General features: G+C 54.3%; 1 protein-coding gene across 2 annotated transcripts in view; it reads left to right on the top strand.

Moving 5' to 3' along the window:
- LOC105474202 (phosphoinositide-3-kinase regulatory subunit 5) overlaps nucleotides 1–10,971 on the top strand; it is an 87,698-nt gene extending 76,727 nt beyond the window's left edge. The window contains exons 8-19 of one of the 2 annotated variants that reach the window (XM_011728693.3): nucleotides 246–399; nucleotides 1,139–1,222; nucleotides 1,473–2,196; nucleotides 2,675–2,837; nucleotides 3,135–3,260; nucleotides 3,755–3,880; nucleotides 4,035–4,128; nucleotides 4,743–4,819; nucleotides 7,689–7,782; nucleotides 7,857–7,939; nucleotides 8,561–8,673; nucleotides 8,792–10,971. In XM_011728693.3, the coding sequence (XP_011726995.2) occupies nucleotides 246–399; nucleotides 1,139–1,222; nucleotides 1,473–2,196; nucleotides 2,675–2,837; nucleotides 3,135–3,260; nucleotides 3,755–3,880; nucleotides 4,035–4,128; nucleotides 4,743–4,819; nucleotides 7,689–7,782; nucleotides 7,857–7,939; nucleotides 8,561–8,673; nucleotides 8,792–8,939 (1,986 nt within the window). In that variant the 3' untranslated portion in view covers nucleotides 8,940–10,971. Of the gene's footprint in view, nucleotides 1–245; nucleotides 400–1,138; nucleotides 1,223–1,472; nucleotides 2,197–2,674; nucleotides 2,838–3,134; nucleotides 3,261–3,751; nucleotides 3,881–4,034; nucleotides 4,129–4,742; nucleotides 4,820–7,688; nucleotides 7,783–7,856; nucleotides 7,940–8,560; nucleotides 8,674–8,791 lie in introns of both variants that reach the window. The other variant, XM_011728687.3, reaches the window with a different exon arrangement.
- The last annotated feature ends 2,212 nt before the right edge of the window (nucleotides 10,972–13,183 follow it).

Genomic DNA, 13,183 nt, shown 5'->3' with positions numbered 1-13,183 from the left:
GAGGAGCGTTGAAGTCCCTCCTGACTGCACTGCCCCATGGCTCTGGTCCTTTCTCTCCTGACCATTTCCTGAGAATGGAAGGGCAGGGAGAGGCCTGGCTGCCTGGCCAGCTGTGGGTACGAGATGGGTGATGAGGCTGGGAGGGGACAGATCCCTGCCTGCCTCAGTAAGAAGCTAGGAACTGGAACAGGTGGACAGCTAGCTCACGGTCCAGGAGCAATGCCCATCTCCTCCTGGGGTTTCAGGCCAAGACCCTGGCAGAGCTTGAGGACATCTTCACGGAGACCGCAGAGGCACAGGAGCTGGCATCTGGCATCGGAGATGCTGCAGAGGCCCGGCGGTGGCTCAGGACCAAGCTGCAGGCGGTGGGAGAAAAAGCTGGCTTCCCTGGGGTGTTAGGTGAGGCTCTTGGGAGAGTGAGGTTCTCCCACATTCCCCATGGCCTATTCTAGGTCCCAAGGTGCACGGTCCAGGTGGGCCTGGCGGCTCTGCTCCACACAGTCACTCAGGGACTCAGCTTTTTCAGTTATCTCACTGCTCCGTCATCCCCTGGGGTGTCTGTCATTCCTATCTATAGGGGCAGGGGTGGGGGTGCCATCATGATGGCAGCTTGCGGGAAGAGGAAAAGAGAGTGCTTATGAGGGCAAAGCCTGGGCTTTTCTGTTGAAAGTGATGCAGAAGCTGGGCACGTCACTTCCGCACATGTTCCTTTGAGCCCGCCTTGGTCACGTGGCCACATCTTGCCCCAAAGGATCCTGGGAAACATCCTCTCTGCAACTCTATTACCGTAGAAGGGAGCACAGATTTTGAGGAGCCGTTCGCATTCCCTGTTACAATATTCCTCATAAAAACCTTCTGGACTAGTACCATTATTCTCCCATGGGCACATTGTAAAATGAGGCTCAGAGGTTGTGGCTTGGCCACGTTTGCACAGCTCATAAAGGGCATGCCTTGAAAGAAGGGCCCTCTGGCTGGGAGCCCGCACCCTGGCTCTAACTCAGCCTCAGCCTATCCAGCTATGCATCCTTGTGCCGATGCTGTCCCATCTCTGGTCTCTTCTCCAAGGCAAGGGGACTGGACTGGCCAATCTCCAAGGCCTCTTCCCAGCCCTCTTCTCCTATCCTCCCTGTTCTTACAGACACTGCAAAACCAGGGAAGCTCCATACCATCCCCATCCCTGTTGCCCGGTGTTACACCTACAGCTGGAACCAGGACAGCTTTGGTAAGGAGCCGGGGCCCTGGTGACACCCATGCCCCACACCGCCTGAGCTGTCTTTCTGGTCCTGGGTCCGTGCAGCTCTCACCCCGTCCCCAAAGCTCTCCCATCTGAGCAGGCTCCAAGCAGAGCAAGGGGCAGTGCTAGGAGTCCTGGGCTGGCCCTGAGTCCTTCTGCTGTCTCCCCTCCAAAGGGAATATGGAAGGGGATTTGGGGGCCCAGACACCCAGACAGTGCTGGCCTTGCTTCCCTGCAGACATCCTGCAGGAAATCCTGCTCAAGGAACAGGAGCTGCTCCAGCCAGGGATCCTGGCAGATGATGAAGAGGAGGAGGAGGAAGAGGAGGAGGAGGAGGAGGAGGACTTGGAAACGGACGGGCATTGTGCCGAGAGAGACTCCCTGCTCTCCACCAGCTCTTTGGCGTCCCACGACTCCACCCTGTCCCTCACATCCTCCCAGGCCTCAGGGCCGGCCCTCTCGCGCCATCTGCTGACTTCCTTTGTCTCAGGCCTCTCGGATGGCATGGACAGCGGCTACGTGGAGGACAGCGAGGAGAGCTCCTCCGAGTGGCCCAGGAGGCGCGGCAGCCAGGAACGCCGGGGCCACCGCAGGCCTGGGCAGAAGTTCATCAGGATCTATAAACTCTTCAAGAGCACTAGCCAGCTGGTACTGCGGAGGGACTCTCGGAGCCTGGAGGGCAACTCGGACACGGCCCTGCCCCTGCGGCGGGCAGGGAGCCTCTGCAGCCCCCTGGACGATCCAGTATCGCCCCCTTCCCGGGCCCAGCGCTCCCGCTCCCTGCCCCAGCCCAAACTCAGTACTCAGCTGCCCAGCTGGCTTCTAGCCCCCGCTTCACGTCACCAGCGCCGCCGCCCCTTCCTGAGTGGAGATGAGGATCCCAAGGCCTCCACGCTACGTGTTGTGGTCTTTGGCTCCGATCGGATTTCAGGGAAGGTGGCCCGGGCATACAGCAACCTTCGGTAAGAGCCATAACGGGAGGCATCGCTCTGCCCTGGGTAACAGCATTGTTCTGCTGGTGGAATCTGGGGCCTGAGGCTTAGGCCCCAGAGGAACCAAAAGTTCCCTTATTTATTTATTTATTTATTTATTTATTTATTTATTTATTTATTATGATTACTATTATTTTGAGACAGAGTCTTGCTCTGTTGCCCGGGCTGGAGTGCAGTGGCATGATCTCAGCTCACTGTAGCCTGTGGCTTTTTCGGTTCAAGCGATTCTCGTGCCTCAGCCTCCCAAGAAGCTGGGATTACAGGTGCACGCCACCACACCTGACTAATTTTTTTTTTTCTTAGTAGAGATGGGGTTTCCCCATGTTGGCCAGGCTGGTCTTGAACTCCTGGCCTCAGGTGATCCACCCACCTCGGCCTCCCAAAGTGCTGGAATTACAGGTGTGAGCCACCATGCCCGGCCCCCTTCTCACTATCTTCTTCTTGCCAGGCGGCTGGAGAACAATCGCCCACTCCTCACACGGTTCTTCAAACTTCAGTTCTTCTATGTGCCTGTGAAGCGAAGTCACGGGACCAGCCCTGGTGCCTGTCCACCCCCTCGGAGCCAGACGCCCTCACCCCCGACAGACTCCCCTAGGCACGCCAGCCCTGGAGTACGTCCCCAGCCTGGACCAGTGGGGTGGTAATGTAGAGATCTGGCTACCTGAAGGAAGCCGATTGGAAGTCATGAAAAGCAATCCCCTGTGTTGACAGGGCACCTGCCCCTGCGTGGCCCTCACTCCCTGCACTTGGATGTGACATTTTGCCATATGACAAAGACTGAAAGTTGTCATACTTCCCCAAGGGCAGGGAGAAGCTCAGCTTGGGGCTGCAGGTGCCATCCAAGGCCCTGGAGCTAGGATGGGCAGGCCTCCTGGGGAGCTGGGAATGACTCTTGTCCCTCGCCCTAGGAGCTGGGCACCACCCCATGGGAGGAGAGCACCAATGACATCTCCCACTACCTCGGCATGCTGGACCCCTGGTATGAGCGCAATGTGCTAGGCCTCATGCACCTGCCCCCTGAAGTTCTGTGCCAGGTAAGTGGCCCCTGGGGTTGTGGAACAGGGCCCACTGGCCGCAGTCACCCAGCCTCACTTAGAAGGCCCTGGATTTGGGGAATCCAGCTTGAGGCCCCCATGGAGGACCTGGGCCCTCTTGGAAAAGATCTGGGAGTGTGAGTGAGAAGCAGGACTGAGCCTGAACTCAGGACACTGAGGGCAAGAGCTGGGGTCACTGCAGTGATGGAGGAGGGGCCTCAGAAGGGTCCAGGGGACCTCAGATTTCAGCCCCCTTCCTCAACTCCCGCCCTTGTCTGGCTAAGCCAGAAGCCTCCCCCGAGGCCGGTGGGTCAGGTGAGGGGCGTGGAGGCTGGGCACCGGCCCTCCCCTGCTTCCTGCTTCCACCTCACCAGCTCCCCCTGGCTGGCTGCCTCTATGTCTCTCTTCTATCTTCCTCCCTAATTCTTGCTCCTTCTTGCCATCTATCCACCCACCCATATGAATTGGCTGCCCCTTCCCTCTGGTCACAGCAGTCCCTGAAGGCTGAAGCCCAGGCCCTGGAGGGCTCCCCCACCCAGCTGCCCATCCTGGCCGACATGCTACTCTACTACTGCCGCTTTGCCGCCAGACCGGTGCTGCTGCAAGTCTATCAGACGGAGGTAAGGCCTCCCTGACCCGCACCGTCTCTCCCCCACCTGCCGGGCCTGCAAGTCCCCAGCCCTGCCTTGGGACAGCCAGCAGGTCTACACTGGAGGAGCCGAATGGGCCCCTCCAGGGGGTTCACACTGATGTACATGCTCCTGCACTCTCCAGCTGACCTTCATCACTGGGGAGAAGACGACAGAGATCTTCATCCACTCCTTGGAGCTGGGTCACTCCGCTGCCACACGTGCCATCAAGGCTTCGGGTGGGTACTGCCTGAGCAGAGACAGGCGGGGAGGCGGGGCCTGGGACGCGAAATGCGGAGCTCTGGGGAGGTGGGGTTACCTGGGAGGTGGGGCCATGGGAAGGCGGGGTTGCACCGGAGGTGGGGCCATGGGAAGGCGGGGTTGCACCAGAGGTGGGGCCACGGGAGGGCGGGGTTACCTAGGAGGCGGGGCCACGGGGAGGTGGGGTTGCCCGGTAGGTGGGTCCCTGGGGAGGCAGGGTTACTGGGAGGCAGGGCCATGGGGGGCCGGGGTTACCCAGGAGGCGAGGCCATGGGGAGGCGGGGTTACCCAGGAGGCGAGGCCATGGGGAAGCGGGGTTACCCAGGAGGTGGGGCCCTGGGGAGGCGGGACCCTGGGAAGGTGTGATCACAGCGGAGATGAGGCCCTGGAGTGATGGGGTCACTGAGGAGGTGGAGGCCCCCGGAAGGTGGAGTCAGAGAGAGATGCAGGGCCTTGGTGAGACAGATCCCTAGGGAGTCACGGTCAGTGTGGCAGGGGATGGGGAGGTAAGTCCCAGGGAGGCAAGGCCACTGTGTTCGTGAGGAGCCTGGGAAGCCAGAGGGAGTGAAGGGTCTGTCTGTGTGTGGCACAGGTCCTGGCAGCAAGCGGCTGGGCATCGATGACGACCGGGAGGCTGTTCCTCTAACACTACAGATTATTTACAGCAAGGTAAGACCCGGGCTGGGGCTCCTTCCCCTCCAGGATCTGCTACTGATCCTTCCTCCGCCAGAGCCTGGGCCCAGAGCTGGACTTGTGTGTTCCTGGGCCCCAGTCTTTATGCTAGAAGGCCACAGCAGGCTCCCCTGGATGCTCAGAGAAGCAGAGGGAGTGGATATCTCTGTGCTTCTTGGCCTCCAAAGCCTCTCTCCCACCATGTGCTCTGCCCTCACCTGAATGCGCTCAGCAGCAGCCCAGGGGTAGGGGTCTGCTGGGCCTGGCTACAGGGCTGGGGCTGAGAGGGGGCAAGGGAAGCCTTCCAGAGGCACTTGAGGGAGAAGCCAGGGTCTCGGGGGGGCCAATGTGCCTGGCAGGCTGCATGCAAGGTGGGATTGGCATGAGAAAGGAGTGAGGAGAGTTGTAGGGAGGTGGAGGGCTGTTGGTGACAGGCCAGAAGACGTGAGTTCTCTGAGCAGATCACATCCCAAGTTCTAGGCTGAGGGAAGCTTGGCCTCACAGGTGGGCTCCTTCCTTCTTTCCTGCCTCCTTCCCTTTCTTCCTTCGGCCATTCCAAAGATATCCTCTTAGCACCTGCCCATGCCACCTCTGTGCTGGGCAGAGGAAAAGAGGGGTTGAGCAGGGAAGCCTAGGCCTCACTTTAGCTTGTCCAGAGGAGGGAGACAGACAAGAAATGAGGAAACAAAGAAATAGCCAAGATAATTCCAGACAGTGGCAAGTGATGACAAGGCAATAAAACAGCAGATGGACGGTGGCGTTGGGGCTGCGGTGCATTTGGCAGTGAAGAAGGTGGGCAGGAGGCACCAACACTCACTGCAGCCACATGCCAGGTGCTTGCTAGACATCTTCCATGGCCCAGGCACTGTTCTAGGCCCTGGAGCCTTCCTAAGAGTGAACAAAGGACAGACATGGTCCCAGGAGACATGCTGACCCCCTGGAGTGGGCGGTAGGCATTGGTTAGATGATGCACACGATGTAAAATTACAACTGTGACACACAGATGGAGGAGAGGGACACGGGATGTTCCTAAATGGTGAACTGAACCCAGTCAGGAGAGTTAGTAGTGAAGGCTTCCTTGAGAAGGGACCTGAGTTAATATTGGAGTGAAAACCAGGAGTTAATTAGGCCGAGAAGAGAGGTGAGTGCTCTCGCGGCAACAGGAACTGCATGTGCAAAGGCCCTGTGGTGGGAGGCAATGTGAACACCTCAAAGCACTCTGAAAGAAGATACCTGGGCTGGAGCAGAGACAGCCAGCGGGAACATGATGCCGAGGTGAGGCTAAAGAAATGGGGGAACCAGCATACCAAAAGCCTTGATTGCAGTGAAAGGAGTTTTTTCTTTTTCTTTTTCTTTTTTCTTTCTTTCTTTTTTTTCTTTTTCTTTTCTTTTCTTTTTTTTTTTTTTTTTTTTTTTTGACACAGTCTCGCCCTGTTTATCAGGCTGGAGCGCAATGGTGCAATCTCAGCTCACTGCAACCTTCACCTCCCTGGTTCAAGCAATTCTCCTGCCTCAGCCTCCCGAGTAGCTGGGATTACAGGTGCCCGCCACCACACCCAGCTAATTTTTTGTATCTTTAGTAGAGACGGGGGTTTCACCATGTTGGCCAGGCTGGTCTCGAACTCCTGACCTCGTGATCCACCTGCCTTGGCCTCCCAAAGTGTTGGGATTACAGGCATGAGCCACCACCACGCCTGACCCAATGAAAGGAATTTTATCCTGGTCCTAAGAGCAGTGGATATCCATTAAGGAGGCTTACGTTTGTGACATGATCAGATCTGAGGCTTGGAAGCTCCCTCTGGCCGCTCTGTGGAGGAGAGGCTGGGAGGGTCCGCAGGTGATGCGGGAAGGCCAGTTAGGAGGCTGCTGCCATGGTCCAGAAGAGAAATGAGGGCAGCAGCCTGCACTAGGGTGGTGGTGGCGGAGCTGGGAAGGAATAGGAGACAGATGGGAGTGATGTAATCAGCAGGGCTCATGGGTGGGTTAGGAAAGGAGAGGCCAGACTCCTGGAATCGCGCCTCTGTGACTGGCAGCACCGTCTTCTCAGGTGAGGACCACGGGAAGAGACCCGGGTCCAGTTGGGGAAGATCCTGAGTTTGGATCGGGTCATATTATTGAGGTGGAGAGGCCTTGAGAGGTATAAGGAGACAGTGAGAATAGGCGGCTGGCTGAACGGGCCTGACTTTGTGGTGAATACGAAGATGGGTGGACAGCTGCTGTGGAAAAAGGTCACGGAGGAGACTCCTGAAGGGGGGAAGCAGGGAATACAAAGAGCAGAGGACCAAGGGGAGAGGCTTGAACCCTTCTTCATGATGAATGGTGGGCAGAGGGCGGCGATCCAGCAAAGCAGAGAGGCACCAGCCAGAGAGGCGCTAGGGAAAGCAGGAAGGTTCCATCACGAAAGCCCAGGAGAGGCTTTCAAGGAGGGGAGAGCCGAGAACTGTAAGGTCAAGTACGCTGAGGACCAACAAGTGTTCTTGGGTTTAACAACAAGGAGATCCCTGATGACAGAGACATTCACACAAAGACTTGAAGAGGGGGTTCGGGTCTGGCTGTGCCTGAAACAGCATGTCTGTGGGCCCGTCCCTTCCTCACTCTGGGCCCAGCAGGACCACCTCTGCAGGTGCTCTCAGCTCTTGTACCTTTCAACCTGGTCACAGAGGCTAGACCAAACCAGTGATGTGAGCTCCTACCTAGAGTCATCCAGGTCCATCCAGGGTGGCACAGGGGCCCTGGTGAATAAGAGAGAGCTTTCTGGGGACATGCTGACTAGAAGCAACCCCCTGTCACTGATGGGCCTTCAAAGAGAAGGTGGCAGGCGTGGGAGCCTCTGGACTCAGAGGGTCTGGCTATGCTGCATTTCCAGGGGGCTATCAGTGGACGAAGTCGCTGGAGCAACCTGGAGAAGGTCTGTACCTCCGTGAACCTTAACAAGGCCTGCCGGAAGCAGGAGGAGCTGGGTGAGTGGGGTGGGCAGGGTGGGGTCACAGTAGGGAGGTGCTCTGAGCCTGGCCTGAGTGCCCTTGCCCTTCAGATTCCAGCATGGAGGCCCTGACGCTAAACCTGACAGAAGTAGTGAAAAGGCAGAACTCCAAATCCAAGAAGGGCTTTAACCAGGTACCAGCTTCCCTGTCCTTCCAGCCACACCCTCAAGAGACTTATTGGAGCATGCATGTGCGTATGTGTGTACGTGTGTACGTCTGTGTGCACATGTATGTGTGTGCATGTGTGCACATGTACGTCCATGTGTGTACAGACGTGTGTGTGTGTGAGAGAGAGGAGAGGTGGGGGAGGAGAGGCAGAGTGAGGGGTGTGATGTGGGGATGTTTGAGGGGTGTGGAGTGTTGTGGGGTGTCGGGGAGGTAGGGGTGCCCTGTGAGAGGATGCATGTATGTAGAAAAGTTATGGGGTGGGTGCCAGGAGAGTCCTAAGACTCTGAGACCAAAGAAAGCAGGCTCTGCATCAGGGGACCTGGGGCTGCCCCGGTGAGGGCAGCAGGCAGGGCAGAGTCTCCTCAGGGGGCACTTGATTCTTCCAGATGCTGGAGAGGAGGCAGGGGCTGATGGAGGCCTCAGGCTCCCTCCCCTGACCTGGCCATTAACCCTGGAACGCGGTCAGGCAAACCCCTGCCCTCCCACACCCCTAGAAGCAGATGGGCAGTTCTGAGAGAAAGAACTGCCAGGGGCTGCCAGTGTTGCGCAGCCAGGGATTCGGGGCTGACCTGGACCTTCCTTCCAGATTAGCACATCGCAGATCAAAGTGGACAAGGTGCAGATCATCGGTTCCAACAGCTGCCCGTTTGCTGTGTGCCTGGACCAGGATGAGAGGAAGATCCTGCAGAGTGTAGTCAGGTAGGAAAGGGGCGTCCCAGGGAGGGGAGCAGTTTCTGCTCCCACCAACCCAGAGGCTTGGAAGGAGCTGGAGGGATGGGGGCTTGCTCTGATCCCTGGCCCCTGCCCTGCCCCACAGATGTGAGGTTTCACCCTGCTACAAGCCGGAGAAGAGCGACCTCTCCTCGCCACCCCAGAGGCCTCCCGACCTGCCGGCCCAGGCCGCGCCTGATCTCTGCTCCCTTCTCTGCCTGCCCATCATGACTTTCAGTGGAGCTCTGCCCTAGTGTGGGCCCAGCACCAGACTGGACAGAAGCCCTGGGGCAACCTCCTCTGTGAGCCCTCCGGGACAGTCCCTGTCTGTGGAGAATGGAGTGGTCCTGTGCAGAGACAGTCCCACTGTGGGTCCTGCAGTGGGCAGGGTGTGGGGGTACAGGGTTTCTGGGGTCTCAGCGTTCTGGGAAAGGAACAGCTATCAGGGAGAGAAGGGCCAGACCCCATAGCCTCTCAGATTCCTCGCAGTAGAAGGAGAAGAACGGATAAATTGACCTCCGAAGTCCCTGACCACTAGCATGGTCTAGGATGCTTTCTAGAAGGAAGATCTGAGGCTCTGGTGCTCAGGGGGATGGCTTGGGCCTTTTCTCTCAACCTTGGCTGAGCCTACCCCTTACTTTGTCAAAGACTTGAGGACCCTGCATGTCTGGAGTTCAGTCCCCTCCTCTCTGGGGGCTCAGGTGACTGAAATGTGGATGAAATATTTCTCTACTTCAAGACCACCTCTCCCTCCAAACACACACACACACACACACACACACACACACACACACACACACACACCAACAATTTCTCTCTGTCAGGTTTCCTGATTCTCTGGAAGAACAGCACTAATGCTGCACCTGTCCATTCTCAGAACCCGGCACAGATTCTCTCTTGATCTCCTTTTTGGATCTGAGATTCTTGGAAGACAGTATAGGCTTAAATTCAGTAGCAGCTCCGTTCTAGCTAAATCACCAGAGGAAGTTAATTACCTTTGAGCCTCCATTTCCTCAGCACTAAAATGGAGTGGAGAGTTGGGGTGGAAATAAGACATCCTTAAAAGGTGAAATTGTCTGCAAAGCACCTAGCCCAGCGCTGAGCTCCCAGTAGGTGCTCAGTAAAGCTTAGCACCTGACTTTCTGAACACTGATTCCTCCTGTTTGGAGCCACTGGGATACTCTCACCTCCGTTGGGATGCTCCTCACTCCTTCCCAATTCATGGCTGAGGCAGAACCCAGACTGAAGGGGGAAGAGACGTTCCAGACATTCCAGAGACCTTCATCAGGGTAAGGGGTGGGCTGCTCAGGGGCCCCACCCTTCAGCCCCTTCTGTATCACATTGGCCCTCCCACTCCCATCTCAATCTTTGTGTGCAAAATCTTCCATGCCCGCAAATTCACTGGCACTCTTCTGGCACCTGGGCAAGATCCCAGAACAGAGGATGGAGTGACCGGTCTCACAGAGCTTAGTGCCCAACTCAGGGGAAATGGCACTGGTGCCTGGGACATGGTCAGCCTAGGACAGGACATGAGAGTCTAAGATTCAAAGAGAGCAGCTTGAAGTGGTTTAAGAAGCTAGAAACCAACGTGGACTAGAGAGATGGGGCAGAAGTCAAGACCAGGGTTTGGACTGACAGACGTGGAGAAAGCAGCCATGGAAGCGTGAACTGTATCCCACACAAAGTCCCTCTTCCCCTCCTCCTAACTCATTATGCCTAAAAGGTCTTACATGAAATTCCAGCCCAGAGTACTCATGACTTGAGAGATGTGGACAGAGCCAGCTTCTACCTTGCCTGGCCATTTCTCCCGTCTTTTTTTTTTTTTTTTTTTTGACAGAGTCTCGCTCTGTCGCCTAGGCTGGAGTGCAGTGGTGCAATCTCGGCTCACTGCAAGCTCCGCCTCCTGGGTTCACGCCATCCTCCTGCCTCAGCCTCCCAAGTAGCTGGGACTATAGGTGCACGCCGCCACGCCCGGCTAATTTTTTGTATTTTTAGTAGAGACGGGGTTTTACCGCATTAGCCAGGATGGTCTCAATCTCCTGACCTCGTGATCCGCCTGCCTCGGCCTCCCAAAGTCCTGGGATTACAGGCGAGAGCCACTGCGCCCGGCCTCTCCCCTGTCTTAATATCTGCTCTTGCTCTAAGCTCCAGAAGAGTGGCAGGCCATGTATCTTCAATACTTTTTTGCTGTATGGGCAGGTTGTCCTGTTACATGATCAACAGATGTCCAGGAATTAATGGGTGGAATTTAATATTTTTGTCCAATAAAACTTGATTTGTCTTATATCTAATGACCAATAGTTATTTTGCTGCATGACACCTGCTAGTTGGACAGTTTATATAGATCATTTTATTTATACCAGAAACAAGCTTTATAGGGGATTGTTTTATTTCTCCTTTTGTAATTTTCCACCCTATAGAAAATATATTTGGGTGAAAATTTTCCCCAATACTGTTCTGCTTAAGCCTCATCATACTCACCGACCCACAGAACAAAATATCCTACACCTAAGGACTCAACATTTGGGGTTTCTTGTGCCACTTCACTTGAGAAATATACACCCATATATCCATCTGTTCCCTGTACCCCAAGCCCCAGGGAGGGGATGGGCCTCAGGCTGTTGCTGTTGGTGGTGGTGGCAGAGTGGATCCCGGACCTACCATGCAGCTGAGAGCGAGGGAAGAGAGCTCAATAATGGCCCTCTGAATCTGGGACTGCCTTTAGACTTGGGTGATAAGGAGGGAGAGAAGAAGTGGAGGGATGGTAGAGGACCCCTGTGGCTTGGGAAAGGTAGGTAAGTACCAGGTTCCCAGAACGCTATTCAGGATGGAGAGAGAAAGAACTGTCAGCTGGTTCAGCTCTGCATCAGCTGGCTATTGCAAACAATGAAGCACGCCTTCAATTCAGGGGACTAAGTCTCCGATCGTTTGTTCTCGCTCATGCATCTAGAGGTCATCTAGGGACCAGCTGATCTAGGTGGTTCAGGTGGTTTGACTTAGGCCCCGAGTGGTTTGGCTCCAAGCTGCAGGATGGGTGCAGACCTGCTTAGTTGGCCTCTCAGACATATTGGACCAGCCTGAGAGGCCAGCAGAGGCACGCGATGCCTCCTAGGAATGGAGCCTGGAACGGGAACAATATTCCTTCTGCCAATAATTGGCTAACACTGAGGAAGCACATCAACCTGCAGACTTAATAAACCCAGCAAATTTTACACAGGAAATTTGACACAGGAATCTCCACACAAGAAAAAAAAACAAACCAAAATCACATGAGAAGTGCACTTTACCTTTGATGTTCTTTCCATAACTCCAGTCTAATCAAGAGAAAAAAACATCATATAAACCCAGACTATGGGACCAGATAACCTGACCAGTACTCTCTTAGTGTCACGAAAAATAAGGAAAGACTGAGAAACAGACAAAAAGAGAAGGAGTAAACCTGAAAACTAAGCAGTGGACACTGGCTTGAATCCTAAACATTAATCCAAAAACTGGTAAAATCTCAATACAATCTGGAGTTTAGTTTTTTTTTTTCTTAAACCACACACACACACACACACACACACACACACACACACACACACACACCGCTTACTGTCAAACTTCGAAAGAAAAAAATGTAATGAGAAAATATTAAAGACAGAGGAAAATAATACACTTTATCTTCAAAGTAGCAACAATTAAACTGAGAACTCCCTCTTTCAACAGAAACAATGGAAGCCAGAGATGATGAAATGATGTCTTTAAAGTATGAGGGGAAAAAACAAACCTACTAACCTGGAATCATACACCCAGAACTGTCTGATAATTACTTTTTAAAAAAATCTTATAAACTGCAGCGGCCAGGTGTGGTGGCTCATACCTCTAATCCCAGCACTTTGGTAGGCCAGGCGGTGGATCACAAGGTCAGGAGATCGAGACCATCCTGGCTAACACAGTGAAACCCCGTCTCTACTAAAAATACAAAAAAAAATAGCGGGGCGTGGTGGTGGGCACCTGTCGTCCCAGCAACTCGGGAGGATGAGGCAGGAGAATAGCGTGAACCCGGTAGGCAGAGCTTGCAGTGAGCCGAGATCGCGCCACTGCACTCCAGCCTGGGTGACAGAGCGAGACTCCATCTCAAAAACAAAACAAAACAAAAAAACAAACAAAAAAAAAAAACTTATAAACTGCTCACAAGGGACACAGTTTAAATATAACATCACAGAAAGGTTGAAAGCAAAAGGACGGAAAGAATCACACCATGCAAAACCAGACCAAAAAACCTGGTGTTAATACACTAATATCCAAAGATTGAACAGCAGAAGCATTATGGAAAATAAAGAGGAAGATTTCATAAAGATTAAGGAGTCCAACAAAAGGTATTACAGTTATAAAGCTATATACACCAAATAACAATGGAAAATTATATATAAATATAAATATATGTAACTATATATAAATATAAAACAAAAATTGACAGAATTAGATGTCTCCATAACCACAGCGGTCAACATGC

This window comes from Macaca nemestrina, chromosome 17 (assembly GCF_043159975.1).
Source record: "Macaca nemestrina isolate mMacNem1 chromosome 17, mMacNem.hap1, whole genome shotgun sequence".
Taxonomy (NCBI): domain Eukaryota; kingdom Metazoa; phylum Chordata; class Mammalia; order Primates; family Cercopithecidae; genus Macaca; species Macaca nemestrina.
This window is presented reverse-complemented; position numbering and strand designations above follow the sequence as displayed.